This window comes from Sminthopsis crassicaudata, chromosome 4, assembly GCF_048593235.1.
Source record: "Sminthopsis crassicaudata isolate SCR6 chromosome 4, ASM4859323v1, whole genome shotgun sequence".
NCBI classification, from domain to species: domain Eukaryota; kingdom Metazoa; phylum Chordata; class Mammalia; order Dasyuromorphia; family Dasyuridae; genus Sminthopsis; species Sminthopsis crassicaudata.
In genome coordinates this window covers 396,934,242-396,957,149 of record NC_133620.1, presented here as the reverse complement: position 1 = coordinate 396,957,149, position 22,908 = coordinate 396,934,242, and the positions used below count along the sequence as shown (strand labels likewise).

Below are 22,908 nucleotides of genomic sequence, written 5' to 3'. Positions count from 1 at the left end.
TACCTTCTCTTACTATTGGGCTACCACCACTTTTCCTAATCATCCAGTCATCCAGGCTTGAATTTTTCTGACAGCTAGGTGTGGCAGTGGGTAGATATGGCTTTGAATTTGGACTCTTGGGAAGTCCTAAATTCAGTACTGCCTCACTGATTATCTGAATTACTCGGCAGGTGATTTAACTTCTTGCTTCAGCTTCCTCATTTCCTGTAAAATGAGGCATTTATTTCCCAGGATTGTTATAAGATAAATTTATAAAGTAGTTTGAAATGCTGTAGAAATGCCACTCACTTTCACCTCCCTCTCTGCCTCACTGTGGCTTGTGGTGGTGTCTCTTACCTTGCTTTCTGGACACTGCTACTAACCTAATATAGACCTTCTGGACATTTGCAGTAGCTGGATAGTTGGTTTCTCTGTCTCAAGTCTCTCCCCACTTTAATTCAGTTCATCTTCCATTCAGCACAAATTTCCCCTTATTTCCTCCCCTTTTCCATTCAATCAATGGTATTCTTTATCTTTTAAAGTCCTCCATAACCTGGCCCTTTCTTACCTTTCTAGTGCTTTTGCCTCAAACTGTGAATGTCATCTGGCCTCTTTGTTATTCTTTGGTCCTTACACTCCATTTGCCCTTCACTCCTCATCTTTACCTCCAAGTATCTCTATTCATTCAAGATTCAATTACCTTTGTGAAGCTTTTCCTGATCAATTTGTTAACACCTTTTTCAGATTATCTTGAACTATTTCGTGTTTACATATAATTGTCACATTTATATAGTGTTTTTTCTTTGCCTTGCATGTTAGATTGTAAGATTTTTAAAAATAGGCTTTTTGTTCTCTGTATTTGTCCTCAGCATTTATTTGTTAATAAGAACTTGATGATTGATTTTTTTTTTTTTGAGAGTTTTCAGAAGGCCATAGATAACTCATTAAATTTTCATATGACACAAAGCTCTGAGGAATGTCAGAATTCAAAAAGAAATCCACAGGCTAGAGATTGAGCTGCATCCAGTAAAATGAAATTCAATGAGAGAAATTTTTGTAAAGTCTTGACAGGTACAAAACTCAAAACCAATTTATACAGAAGTTGGGGGAGTGGGATTAGATAGTTTATTTGAAAAAGACCTGGAAGTTTCCTGGAAGTTTCAGTGGGTAGCAGGTAACTCAGAATGTGAAGTAAAGTGGTAAGTATTTACCTAAGAAGGCAATTAATAAGTTGCTTCTAGAGAAGTATAGCTTCAGGGAACAGAAAGGAAGGTGATTGTCCTGTTGTACTTTCCCCTCATCAGACCTCATCTGGGTATTGTGTTCATTTGTTGGCACTCCTTGATTCCAGAGCACTTTGATAAGCTGGAGGGTATCCAGAGAAAGGCAACCAGCATGGTTAGGCATATCATATGAGACTCAGTTGAAGGAATTGGGCATGTTTTGCTGGGGACACAAATGACAATTGATCCAAGTCTCCAAGTATTTAAAGGGCTGTTATTTGGAAGAGAGAATAGGCTTCTCTGTTTCATTCTAGAAGGTTAAATAGGAATTGTGACTAAAACAATTTTAGTTTGATATTAGGGAAAGTTTCCTAATAATTGTCCATGAAATGAGCTTTCACAAGAGGTGATGTGTTTCCAGACCTTGGAGGTCTTCAAGGGGAGAGTAACATTTTTATACTTGGATTTGGTAAGAAGGCAGCTGAGAATCTGAACCAAATAAGTGGCTATGAATGGAGAAAACAGGGTAAAGATGAAAGTGTAGTAGAATCAACCAAACTTGACAACTGATAAAGGAGGATTTTTAAGTTTGTGAACTTGAATACATGAACATGTCTTCTCAACAGAAAATGAAGTTTAGAGAGCTGCTTTGTGAGAACTATTTTGGATATATTGCATTGTTTGCAGGACAGCAGACAGTTGAGAAAAGGTGGAGAGGCTAATAATTAAGGGAAAAGTCAGATTTTTCTTGTGCATAGCATTTTGTGAAAGCATAAGAGGTATTTACTATGCATGAGAGTAATTAAGATTCTAGATTGTGTTTAATACTTGTATCAACTCTTAGCAAGTTAGGTAAAAATCTATCTGGATGAATTAAAACCCTTACAGAACAAGAAAATAATGGGATATTTTACATTTTAAAATTTGATTCAATATTGTATTTAGTGCTTCCCCCCCTTGTTCATATTTTCAGGTGTTTTTCTTTTTTGTTGTTGTTGTTTGGATCTGTATTGCACAGACTCAAGCAAAGTTGCTATTTCCTTTAGTTTCCCCTTCTGTATACTAGTATCTTGGGCAGAAAATTGGCTTTAAAATGTTTTTGTATTATTTGACTAGGATGTTGTCTAATGTTAGTAATATTTGGTTACTCGTCCACTTAAATTTAGTGACCCTGTATTGTAGTGGCCTTGAGACAAGTTAAGTGAATTTAATTCAGAATCATAGATCATACACTTGAAATTAGTTTTATTTCTTGATATATTATGTTATTAAATTTTCCACTTAAGGCTTAGGGTGGTTCAAAGAGTAATATTTTACATGTAAATAAATGTAAAGAATGTAAAGATAAACGGCAATTAGTTCTTGCCCCCTATGAGTTTACAGCCTATCTGAGGGGACAACCTAGATATTTAGAAATATAGGCAAGGAATTTTTTACAAGGGAATGCACTAAGAACTGAGAAGGATCAGAAAAGTTTGTTGTGTAAGTTGTCCTGAAAGAGGACTACGACATCAGTGAAGTGATGCCATGACATGCAAGTGAATTGGATTTCAGTAAGGGAGGGCTCCCTTACTTTCCCCTCCAGAGCCATCTGGGTCCAATGGCAAGATATAGATCAAGATGATTTTATTATGCTGACACATGGTCCTTAAGATGACCTTTGAAGGATAAGTGATTCAAAAATTTCAAATGATATCATCTCATTTCCTGTATGACACTAAAATTGGAGATTAAAAAAAAAAGGCAGCAAATGGCTGTGCTTTGCTTTGCTTATGTATAGTAGGCATTATGAAGAAATAAAAGGAAGACCCCTATTTAGCATGTTGACAGTATGCCCTGCGTAGGACATTGGAATGTGGTAAATAGGTGTTTGAGAGAAAAGTCCACATGAGTGGATACAGGACAACAGTGCCTTTGAGGAGGCTTGTGGAGGATATAAAGATAAATATGACTAGTTCTTCCCACAAGGATGTTGTAAAATATTCCTTGATCTTAGAAAAGCAAATAACTTATACAAAATAGGTGCTAAATGAGTTACTGGCAAATTTCAAAGTACTGTGAGAATTCACAGTAGGGGAAGAGAAGCCCTTTCAAGCAAAGGCACCATTGTATTTAACCAGAAAAAGCAAGCACTGGCAGTTGGTTTTGAAGAAAGTAGAATTTCAGCAGTAAAAAATTAGGGGGGGGCTCAGTGGATAGAGCACCAGCCTTGAATTCAGGAGGACCCGAGTTCAAATTTGACCTCAGACACTTAACACTTCCTAGCTGTGTGACCCTGGACAAGTCACTTAATCCCAGCCTCAGGGGAAAAAGAAAGAATTTGGGGGGAGGATTGTTAAGGAAGTTAATGTGTTGAAGAAGTGGGGAAGCTTGGAAGTTTTTTAACAAAGCATGGAATAATATGAAAAGTTAGAAAAAGTAGGTTTAATCCATTTTAAAGAGGCCTTGGATGTCCCCTTTATGGATCTATGTATTTTCCTTAGGTCAAAATGAAGAATCTATTTTTTTTTTTTTAAATCATTTTTATCATTTAAGAATTGTACATTTAGAAAATTGTAGGGGAGGGAGACTGAAGAAGACATGTAATCTCTTTTTTTTTTCATGAGGCTGGGGGTAAGTGATTTGAACTTGGGTCCTCCTGAATTCAGGGCTGGTGCTCTATCCACTGCACCACCTAGCTGCCCCGATATGTAATCTGTTAATGTAGTCTTCTTGTTGAGTCATTCAGTTGTCAGACCCCACATCATCATGGGACTTTTTTGTGCAAGGATTTTTTTTTTTTGATAAAAGATACTGGAGTGGATAGCTAGTGTCTGAAGCTGATTTGAACTCATAACTTCCTGGTTGCAAGCCCATGGTGCCACTCACTAGCCACTGCACTGTCTACCTATCCTAATGTAGTCCTGAGCAAGAACTTACCAGGAACTGATGATTGCAATGAGAATGGAACAGAAGGAGAGGAGGGGGAGAAAGAAGGAAGGAAAAAAGAGTGAGGGAAGAAGAAAATTGTAGAGAAGAATGGAAGTGTAAATTATTTTGGATCTTGATGACCAGGAGAATCAGTGGCTCTATTCACAAAGTCCTGAGGAGGAACAGATTTAGAGGATTGAGATAGTTTGAAAATTTTAAGTTGGGTGGTTTTTGAATATGTAAACTTAAAAAAAATTTCCTTCAGAAGGATCCTGAAGAGTTTTAGGGGAAATACAATAAGAGAAAGATGGAGTTCAGAAAAAGAGTTTAGAGCCATAGAAGAATGAGGAAGGAAGTGGTCAGCAGTGTGAAATACCACAAAGAAGTGGATATGTGAATTAGTCCAGCCATTCTGAAAAGTAATTTGGCATTCTTTTGATCCAGAAAATATGCTGGATATCCCAGAATACCAGAAAACAGATTTCATGTGTACCAGAATATTAATAATAGACCTTTTTTGGGGTAGTAAACTGGGGGGGAGGAATGGAAAAGTTGTGGTATATGAATACAGTAGAATATTACTATAGTAAGAAATGATAGCCTCTAGTTGTCTTCAGGAGCAAATATAAAATTCATTCAAAGGACATTCAGAAGTCCTTTATACTTATGCTGCAAAAGAAAAATCAGATCAGAGGGGGAAAAAATGAGAGAATAAAACAACAAAAAAGGTGAAAATACTGTGTGGTGAGCCACATTTGGTCCCCATAGTTGCCCCCTGTGAGTTCCAGTGAGTTCAAATATGATCTCAGACAATATTTCCTAGCTCTGTGACCCTGGACAAGTCACTTGACCCCAATTGCTTCAGCAAAAAAAAAAAAAAAAAGAAAAGAAAAGACACTACAGCTAACCCAACAGCCAAAATAATACCTTTCCTTCTTTACTCTGGTGAGGTCATGTTATTTTTCAGATAGACAAATAGGGAGAGAATAATCGGTATTGAGCAAAAGCTAAACTGTGCTATATTAGGATTGGATAAAGGAATAGAGATGTTTAGGTTAGGGAAAAGAAGGCTTTCAGGGACCAGATGGGCTTTCTACAAGTGCTTCTATATTGCACTATATAGATGAGTATTGTTTTTACCGAAAGAGTGCAAAACTAGGAGCGGTGGGGATGTTTCAGAAAGGCAAATTTAGGCTTTTGTTAAAGAAAAACTAACAATTAGAATTATCCATACATGGAATTGAATCCTTCATGGGATAATGGAATTCCTTTTAAAAAAAATTTTCAGCACAGGCTAGAGATCACTTGCTGGATTTTGTAGTAGGATTTTTTTGGTTCTCCATGTTGAACAAGGTGATCTAAGATTTCATGTCCTTGGATCCTTGGAGACTTCATATTAGGTACCTTCTATGTGATGGAACTCTATTAACGGCTAGGGATATAAAGAAATGCAGAACTATTCCTTCTTTTCAAGGAGTTCAAGATATAGTGGGTGAGAACCTCCAAAGGGAGTTATATGTAAATCATATGTTATAAATTGAGGAAAATCTCAGAGGAACTGCTGTAGGATTAAATAGGACTAGGAAAAGCTTCTTAAAGAAGGGAATTTACTTGAAATTTGAAAGAAGCTAGGTTCACTAGAAGACAGAAGAAAGAAGAGAATTCCAGGCATGAAGACAGGCAAGTGAAAAGGCTCAGAAGCAGTGTGGAAGGAACAAGGAGGCCAGTATCATTTGATGGCTGAGTACATGTAGGGAAATAAGAAGCCTGGAAAGGTCTATATGCTAATAAATAGTTGGGAATAGGATTTTTCTTTTTTAAAGACAGGTAGAGGGAGGTTTTATAAATATGAATTATATACCTTTCATAACTTTGCTGTGGTTCAAAAAACTAACTCCCAAGAGGACAGAAGATTTTAATAGTATCTGTCATTAATTTTTAATTGTTGAAAGAATATGAATAGCTATCCAAAAAAAATAGAAATCACTAAGAAAAAAAATGCTCATTAAAATACCTTTATTCCCCTCAAATGAGCAAAGATGGAAAAAAAGTAATGTTAAATACTCTGGCAAGATCAGGCACATTAATTTGACATTGGTAGAGCTATAGTCCAGCTATTTTGGAAAAGCCTTTGGAAGTGTGCAAGAAGTTACTCCATGTTTAATATTATTTAATTCACCTATCCTAATGGATTAAAGCTCCCAAAAGTGATAAAGTATTTCCCTTATTTCCTCCTTTCCAATTTTTCTTTTTTTTCCTTTGAAAAAACAGAAAAGGAAAACAAAAGAAATATAAAACAATAAAGCAAAATGAAAAAGAACATTATCATGTGCCCTACAGAACATCAGGGAGGATTCAAAATACGTAATTATATAATTAGTAGAAGAAATTATATTCATGCATGACCTTTTTCTATTTTTTAATAAATTGTTCTGTTTCTCTGCTGCTCACCTTATTTACTTTCTCTCCTCCCCCCCACCTCTCTTTATTCCTTCCCCCACCACTACCAAGCAAGCTACATTTAAGAAAAGATAATATTTATGTATACATGTAGACTCATACACTCACATCTACACCCACCCTAGGTCCTTGCTGTTCAATTCTGCTCCATAACTTGCCTTACTATTACTTAACCTTTCCCCACCCTAGGAACCTCCTTTGTTTTCTTCCCTCATGTTTTGCTTCCCCATCCACCTATTCCTCCCTCCTTATTTATAGATTTTAGAAGGTACTATATATTGATAGTATATAGGTAGTGTTACCTATTGAATTCATTCCCGATGTGAGTAGGTTTTCAGAATTACAAGCCCTCCTTCCCTGTCTAATGCCTCTGTTTATTTTTTCTCTGTATCTCATTTGTATAAAATGATTGTTATTTTCACCTTAACTTAAACAAAAAATGCCAAAGTTAAGGTGAAAACATTTTTTGAGCCATCTGGTTATTGATGTGTATCTCATGTATGTGTATATATATGTTTATATAACATATATGTTATATATAAAAACAAATTGTCCATTTTTAAACAGTTTGTCTTAAAATTGATTTTTCATATTGCTGTTGTGTATTAAATTTTTCTTTAAGTTCAGTTTGGTTGATAAAAAGTCTTGAAAATCTGCAGGTTTGTTGAATGTCCATTTTTTTTTTTTTTTTTCCTCATTCAGGATTATAATTTTGCTGGATGTGATATTTTTGGCCAAAGATCTGATTCTTATGCTTGTTGGTAGATATGACTCCAGGACTTGTGGTCTTTTATTATAGCTGTTAAGTCCTGTGCAATTCTAATTGTAGTTCCAGCATATTTGAATTGTTTTTTGTTTCTTTGATCTGGGGGTTTGTAATAGGGGATTGGCAATTATATTCCTTTGTTTTCCACATAGGATCTCTTTGATTGGTGATTTCCGTTTTCTACATTTCTCTCATGTTCTATCACTTCAATATGATTTTCTTGGATTGTTTCCTATGTTATATCCATGGTTCTCTTTTTTGGTCAGAAGTTTCTGGCAGTCTTATATTTTTTCTTGAACTGTTCTCCAGATCTGTTTTTCATATAAAATACTTTACATTATGTTCTATTTTCTCATTCTTTATAATCTGTTTTTTACTGTCTAGGTCTCTCATTGCCTGATTGGCTTCCCTTGTCCAAATCTAAATTTCAAAGCATTATTTTCATCTTTGAGATGCTGTACCTCTTTCTAGTTTGGTTAACTTTTTTTAATAAGCTTGTTTTTCTTGGTCGGTTTTCAATTTTTGTCTTTTTTCTTCTATAAATTTCACATTTCTCTTCGGGTAAAAACTGCTTCCCCTCCTCCCTCCCCCTTGTAAAGTGTTCTCCCCTAAAGATGAAACATACCATATGTTTCAATGGTGGTTCTTTTTTTCCCCCCTTAATAAGATGTATTAAATGTGAATACCTCTAATTGTGGGGTGGGGGGGTTGAAACCTCAAACCTCCCTTTAGCTCTCTACTCTCTCTACTCTCTACTCTGACTGGGAACCCCAAACCAAGAGCTCCACCTTCCTTCCTTCAAATGCCCACAGACAGCAGTGCTCTTGCCACTCTTCTTCTGTACCCATCAGGTACTGGTTTCTTCTGACCCAGCGCTATATCTCAGCAGCAGAGCTGGGCTCAGTCCTTCCCAATCAGTTGAAGTTTGCTCAGTCTTTTTGCACTCAGAGACTACACAGTCTTGAGAAGTGAGTCTCTGTGGTTCCTGCTGAGGCTTCAGCTACACCTAGCTAGCTTGAAAGGTTTCTGGGGTGTTAACCTGGAAGTGTTTGTACTTCAGACAGTCAGATCTGCAAGTATTTTATTTTGTCTACAGTAATTTCAAGTGGAATTTTCTCTCTTGCTAATGGGCTTTGTCAGTAATATATAGAAATGCTGATGATATGTGTGGATTTATTTTATATCCTACAACTTTGCTAAAGCTGTACATTGTTTCCAGTTGATTTTTGGATGATTCTCTAGCATTCTCTAAGTATATTATGATATCATCTGGAAAGAATAGTAGTTTTATTTCCTCATTGCCTATTCTAATTTCTTTTTTTGTGTGTGCTAAAGCCAACATTAATAGTACAATGTTGAATGATAATGATGATAATAGGTACCCTTGTTTCATCCCATATTGTTTTGAATTCATTCAATATGAAAAGTTCAGAGACACAAAGAAAATACTGTGTTAAAGAGTAAAGACAGCAATTTTAACACAATATATACAAAAACATAAAGAAAACTCTAAAAAAAATATGAAAACCAAGTTAGCTACATTGGAGATATAATGATTCTGAATTGTTAATTTTTGCATCCTTTCTGTTAATAACAAGCATCAAAAATGGAAAATAGCATGTTATCAATTGTAATTTCTCTATAAGGGGATTTTGATTTAATCTATTTTGTAGGAAGTGGGATATTGGGTATTTGGGAAATGTCTTATTTAATTATACAGATTTTCAAAGGATCAGTAAAATAATTCCTATTAAAACATCTATTTCAGGGAGGAAACAATGCTGGCCATACAGTTGTTGTGGATTCTGTGGAATATGATTTTCATCTCCTACCAAGTGGGATCATCAATCCAAATGTCACTGCGTTCATTGGTAAATATGTTGTGTTATCCTAATAATTGGATAGTTAATTATCTATTTTAATGTTCAGAAAAATGGTTCCATACTTGTTTTTTGATCTCTTGTGGAATTTGATCATGGTACTGATCATTAAATCAAGATCTAGTTTTGCTCCTTAGTTTTATTTTCATAAAGACCATGAATAGTATCTTTAGAATGCTTTTTGTAATTAATTATAGTCCTATATTCTTCCTTAGGACATAAAAAAGGATGTGGGGACCCAAAAGTATTAGGTCTTTTCCCCCCCAAGATAAAAGAAAATTTTGATTCAATTTAAATTAAGTGACTGTTCAAAGGTTACTTCATCTTTTTTTTTTTTCTCTCCCCCTCAACCCCCCCCACCCCCCCCTCTGTTTAAGATAGAATTTGTGCTGAAGGTTCTGGTTGGGGAAAGGGAGGAGGGTGGTGAAGAAAGAGTGGTGGAAGAGAAACTTTTGTTAGAGGGTCTTCTTTGAATGGAATTTGAAATTTAGGAAGTAAAGGTAACTAATTTTTGCTTGCTTGTTATAACTTTACTCTGTCATGAGATTATTTTTCCTTTGCCATGGTCTAATTTTGAATTCTTTTAACTTTCTTCCCACCTCTCCTCTTGGTATTGTTTCCTACCTTTTTATGACATTCTGAGATCAAGGCCATTAGACTCAAATTAATTTGCCTAAACCATATTCTACTGAGCCTTAACCTTGCTCCTTCAGTCTTCCTGAAAATTCACCATTCCCCCCCCCCCTCCAGATTTTGGTGGAAAGGGAAGTATTAAGTTAATTCTTTTTTAGGATAAAGTATCTTTAAGCTTTAAGTGTATTTAAGTATATTCTAGTTGTTTGAAAATTGGTAATTTATGAGAAGTATATGTAGATTTATAACCAGAATTGACTAACATATAACTCATTCCACTATCATAGTTAATCAGTTTTTTAAAAATTCATCTGAGATTGAGTTGTAGTTTAGATGTTTTTGTTATTTCAGGAAATGGTGTGGTAATTCATCTACCAGGATTATTTGAAGAAGCAGAGAAAAATGTGCAAAAGGGAAAAGGTAAGAAATTAAGAATTTTGAGTTTTATTTGTATTCTTTTGACAGTTATTGTTTAACTAGTTGGTCTTCCCCAATAGCACATAAGCCCCTTGGATATAGTTTTAAGACCTGAGCAAACCCTAACTTATAGAGAACACCTTTTCTGATTGTCCCTTCTTAGTAGTTCTTTTTAAAAAATTATGTTGTCTGTCTTCCCCAACCATAACTCTCAATTACTTAGAATATAAGGCTCCTTGAGGGTAGTTTTTGTATCCCTATTACTTAGCACAGTACTTTAAATACCTGTTGGATTGGAAGCTTACTAAGTGCTAAATTGGTACTTAACAATTCTCTAGTTCACACCTTTTGGTTCCGGCCTTTAAGGGGATTTTACCCCTTTGAACTTCTGAGGAGGAGTTTACTATGAAAAGGATTTTACACAACCTTTAAAAGGAGCAAGTTCATTGGTTGAAGTATTTTTCCCACAAGCACCTGAGTTATCCCACGCCCATTCTCTAGGAGGATAAAAGAAGCAACATTGAGCCTGGAGTCTTAGTTAAGTCTGGGCCAGAGTCGGGACTGCGTCCTGCAGGAGCAGTTCTGGATTGGGTCAAGGAGAAGATTTCCTATGGATTCTCAAGTCCAGCAATCCCATACTTTTGGAGGGGAAGAAGAGGGCAGAGAAAGATTTACAGAAAAAAGAAACCTCCTCCCAGAGAAGGATTACAATTGAGAGACAACAGGACCTTTACTATTTAATTTGTGTAAATATAAATTTGCAATATTTAAAAGTCAGCCATCCTTTAGAATAACTTCTTTAAGGACCTTTTTGAGAAAAGAGACATTTTTTAAAAGAATACACAAGATTATCTATCTTGATAGTTCATGTCTATTTTCTGATGCAACTTGCTAGAGAAGAGATTTGGGCTTACTTTCAAATCTTACTTTCCTTATCTATAAAATAAAACTGATCTAGGTGAGCACTAATATTCATTAATTACATAATCATTCCATATTTCATTGGGAATTCAAGAATTATTATAAAAATTTTAATTAAATTATATAAATACTTGTTATTAAATATATATCAAATATACTATTTAATATTTATATTTTAAATATAAATAAATTATAATTAAAATTGTAAAATTATTTGATGTAAGTCTGACCTTTTTCCTTGCTTTTTTGTCTAGGTCTTGAAGGTTGGGAAAAAAGGCTTATAATTTCTGACAGAGCTCATATTGGTAAGAGGAGCATTATTGCATTTTATTTTGTTTATGTTGCTTAATAATCCATCTTTTAAAAGAATAGAAATCTTAATGTGAAATTTGATCATTTGATAAGAACTGAAGTAAATTTAAAATATTGTGGACTATTGGGGTTATTATAGTAACAGCTTTAGATTAGCTTAAGAGAACCTTTTTCAAAACATTTTAGGGGTCTTCCACACAATTTGATGCTTATCAGAGGTACTTTTGTATCATCTCCATAGAAACACTTGATATATCCTGTCTGGCACCTGTAATATCAATTCTGGGTAACCTCTATCATCTAATAATTTTGCTGCTACTCCTGAAGTGGTGGAAGATCATTTGAGAAAGTCATGAAAGACACTTATGTCACATTAATCTCAGCTGAATTTTTTTTTTTTTTTTTGCTGAATATATAAAATAATATGTAATATAAATAAATAAAATATAAATATAAATTATATATAATATATATTATATATATTTACCTATATATTAATATATATAAATTATATAATATGTATTTACCTATATATTAATTTATATATGTATATATAAATTATATAAATACATAAAAGTAATATACATAATATATTAAAAATATAATAAAATTTCAAATTCAATAATTTTCATGCCAGAAGCAATGTGTTAGATTGCTTCTGTTTTATCACAGAAGGCAAAAGCAGGAAGTATGTTTCTGAGAGATGCAAATTTAGACTTGATAAACTGAAACAAAAGCTAAAGCATGGACATAATAAAAAAAAAATAACTGGATAATCAAATGCTGATATTTTGTTTAGATAAAGAACCGCTTATAGTTTTAAGTTATTATTTCTGGTTCCTCCCTTTCTTCCCATCTACCCTTTTTGAAATAGATTAGCTACTCTAAGCAAGATTGTTTTTCTAACCAGGGTGTTAATGTATAAAAGAGGTCAAATATAATTTAGTAAAACAGGTATACTTGAAGCTCCTTCAAAATTGGAAGGGTTTTTAAAACCCCATTAACTTTTATTTGAATTGAAAGACATTTTAATAATTTTAATTAATAATTTTAATAATAATAAGCAATTGCTTACCATTGTGAATTATTGAGCCAAATCAATTCACCCAAGACAATACTGGGGGAGAATTTACTGAAATTTCCAATATAATACTGTTTGCTTCACAGCAATATCAGCCATCAATGATAAATTTATTAATTACATTTCTAAAGAGCTCAGAGTCTATAAATTAGATATAACCAAGAATTTAACTAGGTGATTTTATTTGCCTTAAGAATTCTTAAGGCAATTTTTAAAAATTTTTAAATTTTTAAAAAATTTTTAATTAAAGAATTCTTTAAAAATTCTTAAATTTTTTTTTTTTCTACTCTCCTTTACCGGAGCAAGTAAATAAAGACTGATTTGGGGAGAGAGAGCTTTGATTTCATTTGTAAAGGAAACCTGAGGGAGGAATTCTTCCCTTCAAATACATGTTAGCACTTTCTTAATTTTATAGCGTTTCTTGATTGATTGAGGGCTGAAGCTACTTGCTTGGGTCACATAGCATGTCAGATGGACCTGAACACAGGTCCTTCTGGCTTACAATTGGTATAGAGATAGATAATTTTCTTGTCTAGAACCTATAATTTGAAGTAATTTTTGACTATTGGCTTGTTCTTATTAGGGACTGTATCTTTTGTATTTCCTTTACCTTTATATATACATCTGTTGCCTACTTACAGAGTGGGTACGTAGAAAATATTCTAGAATAAAGATTGCCTTCTTTGGTAATAGATTACAGTGGACTATATTACTTTAGAGAAAAGTCATTTTACTTGATACCTTACATTAATGCCTGATAACTTTTTATCATTGTTTTAGTGTCAATTATAGCTTTAAAATTGCATTTGAAATTAAAAGCTAGCTAAATAATTTTGGGGGTTTGAAGGTCACACTAATAGTTAATATGCTTGTTTTCCTTTCGAAATAATAAGTCAGATTTTTCCAGCTTGAAATGTCTGCATTATGTCATTTCTTCATTTTCGCAAGAATTAAGACAGTATGCCTTTTATGTTTTATGTTAAATTTTAAATTAGTGTAGTACATATTCTCTTTTCCCTTCATAAAAGGCCAGAGACTTTTAAAAAATGGTTAAATATTAACTGAATAGATGAAAAACGAAGTTTGAGGAGAGTTGATAAAAAGCAATTTCTTTGAGATTTCCTGAAATATTTAGGAACCCGAGTTTGATTACTTTTAAATATTGAAATAATGAAGGAACACTGTCTAGACAGATCCCAAAAGCTAAGAAAAGGGAAGTTAAGGGGGATAATCTCTTTGTTTTGGTGTTCCCTTAAAGTCATAACATGACATAACAGTGATTGGAGCTTCTGGACTCAAATTCTTACCAAATTATTACAAACTTGGGTTCAGTTTCTTGACTGGTAAAATGTGGCCAATATTTATACTATGTACTTTTTGTACTTTTTTTTTATATTATGTACAGTTTTGTATGGGGATTGAATGTCAGTGTATTTAAGGGGTGTGAGCAAACTTTTTTTTTTTTTTTTTTTTGCGCTAAGGCAATTGGGGCTAAGTAACTTGCCCAGGGTCACACAATCAGGAAGTGTTAAATGACTGACGCTGGATTTAAACTGGGGTCCTCCTGACTTCAGGGGTGGTGCTACTATACCAACTAGCTGCCCCATGTGTGTAAAGATGCAATTTAAAAAATTTTATGAAAGTTTAAGTAGTTCTCATCAGTATATAAAATATAATATGATTATCAACTACTTTGTTCTGTATATTGCAATATTAGTGTAGGAGGGGAGTTTTTGTCATTCATACAGTTCATCAGCTAAATTAAACTGAGACACAGGGACCACTCTCTATATTGGGGGAAAAAAACCTTCAGTGTGGGATGAGGCCAATGACAGAGTATAGACACCATTACCCCCTTAAGGTTATTAAAGAACCCTGAAGGAGGAATGAAATAAAATATATTTTACTTTCAGGTTAATTTAATATTATGAAAGTTAACAAAAATACACATTTTTTTTCTCCAACTATTAAGTCATTTTCAACCATCATATACTTTTGGAACTGAATTTTTGTTAAACTTGCCAAGATGCTTTTTTAACTTAACTTTTGTGATTTACTCTTGGGTCACTTAACATTAAATCTGCAGATTTGATAAGTGTGTATTTGTTTTAAGTTACTCTTGGCATACCACTATAACATCTCCTTATTGACTTTGCTTCATTGATCATGGTTATTCAACTAGCTAAGGACTCTTTCACTATCTAATGCACATATGTAATGACCTAGTTAGTACCCTGGATATCTGGATATCAGCTGTAGGCAGAATATGCAAAAGTCTTTATTCTTTTGGGTCTTTTGGGGTTGCCCTCAGGGGATTAGGTATGGGAATCTCCACACCTCCTTTCTCTCCACACCTCCTTTCTCTCCCCACCTCCAAAGGATGGTCCCTGCTTGTCTTAACTCCACCCTCTCAACTCTGTCACACTTCTTTGTCTACACCCACCTTGTCTTCACCCACTATGAGCCAGCACGGAATAATTGGGCAGGGTCATCCTCTAAGCATGTTATTGTCCAATTGGTATATGGATTGTCCAATTGGTAATTAGCCCTCAAGTGTTTGGTTGGATTCAATGCAACTCAGATTTTCAGCTCTTTACACACATATCTCTGGTCTTCTACATGAATAAATGTTTTACTAAAATTCAAATGTGTTGAATGACAGAACTAAGACTAGTCCTGACTAGTTGAATAAGGTAAATCGTACAACAATCCTGCTAGGATATTTATTTATATCAGCTTTAACATGTTAATTCTAAATTAAAGAATTTTTTGATTATACTTCATTAGCAGTGTAAATATTTATTGATTGCACTAGCTCTACTTATATATATAATCTTTGATCTCAAATTTGTTGGGGGAGAATACATATAGAAACAAATTATCCTTCTCTCATTTGTCCATGTGGCCTCTGCCCCAGATTCTCCTCTTAGGTTCTTTTCTGATTGATCTCATTTGGAAAAAGGAGTAGTAATATTTTGAAGGGACTCTGCAGATAAACAATATCATTCAAATAGTTATAAAAGTGTGCGGAAATTCATTGACCTGCCCTTACCTGTAGGTTGGGTGTTCTTGTTTTTGATGTAGGTTACAGATTACCCATGTTTGTATATTTGTATACATATACTGGACGTAAGCCCAGTTATTTGAGAAACATCTGTATACATAAGAGTTTAAAGTGGAGAGATAACTTCTCTATAAATTGGGTTTTCACAGATCACAAAAGATGACCATCTTGGGTTTTGATTGTTCTAGCAGATCCTTGTACGTGAATTACCTGCGTCTCAATTTCATCCATAGTTATGGTTTTCTTTTCCTAGTATTTGACTTCCATCAAGCAGCAGATGGCATTCAAGAACAACAGAGACAGGAGCAAGCTGGAAAGAAGTATGTCCTGTTTCATCAAAAATAAATTTCTAATTCAAACATGCCTGTGTATATGCTATTGTGTAATTAATGATAGTGGTAGATTCAGAGCTAGAAAGATGTAGGTTCCAATCTGGCAGTGTGACAAGTCATTTAATATCAAAGGTGCCAGTCTGTATTAATATATTAATTAATATTTTCTCCTTCAGTTGTTCCCTGTAGCAGTGAAGACACATACAGTCTATGTCCCTGTTTATTTTTTTATTTAAGCATGCATGTGTATGTGTACACATGCACAGAGTCTCATGCCATATACTTGGTGGACTTTTAAATTCATGGAAAAGTATTAATATTTAGTGCTTCTGTTGAATGTTATCAGTAGGTTTGTTTATCAAAAACAAATTTAGCTAGTAGTTAAAGCAGAAACTAGGCTCATAAGTATTTTTTGTGCTTGCATGTTCATAAGAACTAAAGATTAACTTTTGTCAATTTCAAGAAAAAGTCAGTTATGTTTTCTTATTTGTTTTTAAGTTTGGGTACTACAAAAAAGGGAATTGGCCCAGTTTATTCCTCTAAAGCTTCTCGAAGTGGACTCAGGATGTGTGATCTTGTTTCGGACTTTGATGGCTTCTCTGAGAGGTAACATTTCATTTAAAATACAAAAAGAATAACTTTTTTTTTTTTTTTAAAGAAATCTAAGGCAGTAGGCTAGTGATTTTAGGAATGGTATTCTAGTTAAATATTATTAGTAGATTGCCATTACTGTCTAATTCATTGTTTCTCAAAGTGTAGTCCAGAAAGGGCTGGGAGGTATCTGGAAACCCTTTCAGGGGTTCTTAAAATGCAAAATTAGTTTGTTTCTAATATGGTAGGTATCCTTAAATATAACCTATATAAAAACTCAAGATCTTCAATTTTTAATAGCATGAGGGGATATTGAGAAGTTTTGAGAAGCACTGGTCTAACTGATCCTAAATTTCAAATTGATTTAATGATGTGATGAGACAGCAAAATAAAAGGGACAGCCTCTAATGAGGAAGTCCTAGCTTCAAATCCGACCTTTGACATGAGATAGGTAATTGAGAACAAGTCATTTAGCCTTTCAATTCCTCAACAATTGCCATTCAGGAGTTTCCTTGTAAACTTCTGCCCTTACTCTATCCCCAAAAAGGAAGTGCTAACTAGTGTTTTTTTTTTTGTTTTTTTTTCTTTTTTCTCCCTCATCCTCAAGTCATGTATGCTGAGATCACACACATATGCTCACTTTATTCACTCTGATATTTAAAATAAAATGACAAGAAATCCTAACAGAAATTTATTTGTTTTGCAGGTTCAAAGTTTTAGCTAATCAGTATAAATCTATATATCCCACTTTGGAAATTGATATTGAAGGTGAATTACAAAAACTCAAGGTAAAACTGACATTTCTTAGTAGTTTTTGCATGTGTACAGGGCAAGGCTTTCAGATTTTGTTACTTTTTCTTTAAAATATCTATTTTAAGAAGTATAAATTTCACTAATTTTTTTTTGCATAGTTAGTAATAACAAATTTTCTAAAGTTCCATTTTAAAAAGTTGACCAACAGTGGCTATTATAATGATTAATACTTATTCTCATCAATTTATAAGATACATTTTGTTCCATGAGAATAAAGTACCTTTAGAATTTTTGAATGTTTACTGTAAATACTCCTTTCTGTAGAATTAGGTTAGAAGTGTTTCCGAACAACTAGTCCAAAGGCCTAGATTATGTTATATTTGAAAAGTTTTATACTTTTATATTTGAAAAAAAGTATTATCCTTAAAATCAGGAGACTTGGTTTTGCCAAAGGCATTTAGTATCCTTCCCCAAATTGTTCAACCCTTTTATGCTTCAGTATTCTGATCTGCAAAATGAGTGAATTGGAAAGGATTATCTCTTATGATCCTTAGTACAAGTAACATGGCATAATTTATCATCCTCCATGTAACATTTGTGTAAAAAAAGGATGATAAACTTTTTTTTTTTTTGGTAACTTTTTCTTGTTGCTATTTCCAATGCAAGGATAAATTTTTTTCAACTTTGATCCTTGAAAAACCTTGTGGTTCAATTTCCATCCCTTTACCCCCATTACTCTCACCTAGATGGTATGCAATCCAATATATGATAAACCCCACTTGTACTATTCTGAAATCATGTCTAGAAAATTAAAATGTCAATGAATTTTTTCTATGTTTATGAAAAGTAGAGAAGCAGAAAATTACTAGTTCCTTCATCAGGCTTTTATCAAGCTCCTATGTGCCCAGCACATTTCATGGGGAACAAAAAGTGTATGGCCTTTTGCCATTTCCTTCAGCTTATTTTACAGATGAGGAAGCTGTTATTTGGTGACTTGCTTAGGTCACAAAACTAGAAAGTATCTAAAGCCACTTTAACTTAGGTCTTCCTGATTATAAATCCTACATTATGTCACCTAGTTGTCCCACAAAGGACTGGAGGTCATCTAGTTCAAAAATTTTACCATTAAGGAAACTTGAGGTCCAGAAAGAGTAAATACCTTGCCCAAGATCTCCAAGTAATAAGAGGCAGCGCTAGAATTTAAATGCAAGTTTTCTGGCAAAATCCAGTCTTTCCACTAGTACCATGGCTAAAGCAGATGGATTAAATCAATCAACAGTCTTTTTTGTTAAAGTAGCTACCAAGGGATACAAAAAGCAAAGTAAAATAATCCCTTCTAAGGAGACAATATGTACAAAATTCAGAATGGCTCAAAAGTCCTAATGTGTTTTAAACTTTAGGAGCTACAAAATAAATGGCAAGGATCACTAGTAGGGACACTTGAGAAAAGCTTCATAAGAAAGTGACACTTGATTGAGTCTTCATGGAATTCTTAAGAGGAATGAGGAGAGAAATTTGTTACCACTCTGAGCTAGCCTGTCATCATTTAGCTTACACTCCTGTGTTTAGCAAAAGTCCTTTATACCTTTTCTATATACTCCTTTTTTTTCCCCTACATTCTACAATCCAGCCACTTCTCATCACAAATCATATATTTGGTAACAGTATTTGTTACAGTAATATTTAACGTGTACACTTCACATGCATCCTGAAGAGATGTGTAAGGTAAGGGGACACAATGTAAAAAATGCCATTGGCGGGGAGGCAAAAGATTTGATGTAGTATGCAATAATCAAAGTTCATTTGCGTTTGTGTAGCTTATCAAATTAAAAAACTTCATCTTAAAAAGTGTTTTCTTTCATAGGGCTATATGGAAAGAATTAAGCCAATGGTAAGGGATGGAGTTTATTTTCTCTATGAGGCTCTTCATGGCCCTCCAAAGAAAATTTTGGTAGAAGGTGCAAATGCAGCTCTGCTTGATATTGATTTTGGTAAGTGTTGCCATTTATTGAAAACTTAATAGAGCTATAAAATGCTTTTTTGCTTTTCATTATTAAGTATTGGCATTTCAGCATGTCAGAAAATGACCTCAGCATGTATGTACTGTGCTACCTAGCTGTTTAGTTTTGAAAAAGTTTTTAGTAATTTTATTAAGACTTGGTTTACTGATGAGCCTTTGTTTTGTAAAATTTTGTTTTTACACATTGATTCAGAAGCTTCGGGTTGTAGTTCTACAAATTGTGATTGCTTTTGCTCCCCTAAAAAGTCAGATGAATATTGTAGTATTATATCCCATCAGAATTAAAGTAATTTTCTAGGTTAGAGGTTGTTTCAGTACGCTTATTGCCACATTGTTATTCATTTTGTTTGCAAGTTTGTAGAAGTGAGAGCTAAAATAAACCTTATTTCATAGGTATGGCCTCAATTGTGTGTACAGAATAGTTTTGGATTGACAGAAAATGACGTAATCAAAAGAACTTTGGATTTAGAATTAAGGGAGCGATAGTCATATTTTGACTCTACTAGTTCTCCAACCACCATCCCCTTCCTGTCAAGAAGGGAGAGGTAACTAGGTATGAAAAGTGAGATTTGAGAAGAAAATAATCACTGATATGTTTAAAGTCTTCTGATTAGTAAAATATTAAATGGCTTATTTAGTCCAGTATGCTAATTCTGTTAACACATGGAGAAGGAATGAGTGTTAAGTTAAGGTTAGAACTAAGATTTAAATTGACTGCATCAAAAATTGTAGTTCTTTAATAGGATTCAAATGAAAATGAAATTAATGCAGAAGTGTGGAGCTCTTATTGAAAATTAATAACCTAAAGTTCTGCTTTCTTTTATTCAAGGTACTTATCCTTTTGTTACTTCTTCAAATTGTACTGTTGGAGGTGTTTGCACAGGTTTGGGTATGCCTCCTCAGAACGTGGGTGAGGTATATGGAGTTGTTAAAGCATATACAACTAGAGTTGGAATTGGAGCCTTTCCAACAGAACAGAACAATGTAAGCTGATTTTTCAGTAAATCTGGTTCACAATGATGGGAAAATAATAATGGATGTTATTGTATTTTCTTATGGGTTCTTAGTCTTTTTTGACTTGTGATTCATTTGGAAGATTGACCCAGAACAGAACTTTAGTGAATTAGTTAGAGTTTGAAAAAATGGAGGTGATGGTACAGATCCCTGAGGGTTAGAAAGGGAGAGTAGCAATTAAAGTTAAATTTAACTGATTTTCATTTTGCTATACTCAGTATTTATTTATTTATTTTTTTTCTCACAAACATTATTTACTAACCTACATGGGAGTTGTGAAACTGCAATTATAGTTCTGCCCAGTAATTTTCTGAGGCTTTCAAGAAACTAAACTATGTTGCTTTTAGTTTTCTTATTATTTTCTAAACCTCTTGATATGTGTTGATATAGCTCAATATTTAAATTACATTTCTTTAGATGATCAACCACAATTTTTGACCTTTTCCTCTACAGACTTCTTTTTGTCTATGTTAGTTTTTGGGGAGAGGTTAGAAATTAGAAAATACACTAAGCAGATTTATATTGTATGACTTCTTACAGATAAAAAACAAATAAAACCTTGTAGAATTCTATTCTATCTACTAAAATTTTATTTGGCTATATTCTGGTAGATAACTTCTCACTTAGTTCCTTTGAGGAAAACACTGTAAATGTAAACTGTAAATATGATGATTCTTTGTATGATTTAGCTAAATAATGAGAACATTGTGGTATATATTAATTATATTCTGTTCCCCAGGAAATTGGGGAGTTATTACAGACCCGAGGTAGAGAATTTGGTGTGACCACTGGAAGAAAAAGAAGGTGTGGCTGGTTGGATCTTGTTTTGCTCAAATATGCTCATATGATTAATGGATTTACTGCGTAAGTAACATAATTTTATTATGATACACATTAAAAATTTTTGTAAAATATGACTTAAATTGCATTCTTTGGTTTAACAAATTTCAGTTAGTATCGTCTAGAAAACTGGTCTATAGAAGTTAGCTTTATACATACATACTTTAACTTTTTAAAACTTTATTTAGAATTATTTTTTCTAGCCTCTTTTCTGATCAGCATAGAATATCTATATTTCTGAATGTCTTTTTCTGTTCTCTAGTTACTGAGAAAGCTATCCATTGTAGCAAGCATTTAAAAGGAAAGAAAAAAGCAGTTCAACAAAGCTCACTTGACCATACCTGACAGCAGATGTAGTATTAACATGGAGTATTTAATGCAACTTAAAAAATCCATTAAGAGGAAAGGTGAACCTTATGTGTCAACAGTGCTTGGGTGAAGGGAAGTGTCTTGGTACAAACTTGTACTATATCATCAAATTTGGGGAAGGAAGTGTTAATTTGGGGCAACCAGTATCAGAGTTGGAAAAATCTCAGGATTCCTTGACTCCAGATACAAGCATTTTTACACAAGTAAAGTTTTCTAGTAAGAGGGGAAACAAATTCTTTAGGTGGTTGTTTTCATTATTGGATAGCTATAATTGCCTCCGCCCCTCCCCCCAAATTTTTTTTTCCCCTCTACCACATTCTTTCTGTGGCTCGGGTTCATAATCTTAGCATTATTTGGACTCCTCAGTGTCCAAATCCGCATTGTATAATCAAGTTGCCCAAGCTTGCCGTTTCTTCATAACATCTCTAGCACCTTTTTAAATAAAACTCATCCCTAATAAGTGGAGACCCTCATGGTAACAGCCTCATTAGTCTCCCTTCTTCCAGTTTCTCCTATTTCCTACTAGGAAAGGAATTTTCCATAAGTGTTGGATCTATGTTACTTCACTATTAAATCAACTGTAGAGCTTTCCTGTTGACTCTAGGGTAAAATGCAAATTGCTGTTTAAATTTTAGTTTTTAAAGGCCTTCCAACTTTTCTTTTCTGCTCTTATACATCTCCCTTCTCATTTATTCATACTGATCTTGTAGTCTACTAAAACCCCTAAACATAAAATTTAAAAGTCTCTAATGCAATGTTTATGGAGTTGTGAATTGTTTGTCATTCTGGACTACATTTGGGAACTTTTCACCACAAAGCTATCAAATTGTGCGTGCCTATTCACCTAGCAGTACCACTACTTGGTCTGCTTCTCAAGGAGATCAAAGAGAAAGGAAAAGGACCTACTTTGTGTGGTAGCAAAGAATTGGAAATTGAGGGAAAATGAGTTGGGGAATGATTGAACAAGTTGTGGCATTTGATTGTGATGGTACTATTAATGAAAAAATATAGGGCTCTAAGATGGTGATGGAGATGGTTTTAGAAAAACCTGAGAAGTTTGTATGATGTGCCATGCTATAGCATTCATATTCAGTATGTACATCCTAGTAAATGCCTTGATATATGGGCTCAACCAGGTTGAGGATAACCCACAGGCCTCACACTTGTGTGGGATATCTAGCCAAGCATGAAGACTTATTTTTTTTATTGGCCCTGAAGGGGCCTGAAGCAAGAGCTGGAAATTGCTTAGTGTTTGGTTGGTTGTTGAAGATGCCAGTTAGCCACTGAATTCAAGGCCATTATCAGTTATTTTGACTGTTTCTTGCCCCTGGACACTTGGGAAA

The 22,908-nt window shown here is 33.9% G+C and overlaps 1 protein-coding gene across 5 annotated transcripts in view; it reads left to right on the top strand.

Moving 5' to 3' along the window:
* ADSS2 (adenylosuccinate synthase 2) overlaps positions 1–22,908 on the top strand; it is a 34,830-nt gene that overhangs the window by 6,138 nt on the left and 5,784 nt on the right. For 3 of the 5 annotated variants that reach the window (XM_074262547.1, XM_074262543.1, XM_074262544.1), the window contains exons 2-10: positions 9,107–9,209; positions 10,185–10,271; positions 11,444–11,494; positions 15,900–15,966; positions 16,477–16,584; positions 17,276–17,357; positions 19,187–19,313; positions 20,172–20,326; positions 21,096–21,220. In XM_074262547.1, the coding sequence (XP_074118648.1) occupies positions 9,107–9,209; positions 10,185–10,271; positions 11,444–11,494; positions 15,900–15,966; positions 16,477–16,584; positions 17,276–17,357; positions 19,187–19,313; positions 20,172–20,326; positions 21,096–21,220 (905 nt within the window). The remainder of the gene's footprint in view (positions 1–9,106; positions 9,210–10,184; positions 10,272–11,443; positions 11,495–15,899; positions 15,967–16,476; positions 16,585–17,275; positions 17,358–19,186; positions 19,314–20,171; positions 20,327–21,095; positions 21,221–22,908) is intronic. The other 2 variants (XM_074262545.1, XM_074262546.1) reach the window with 1 other exon arrangement.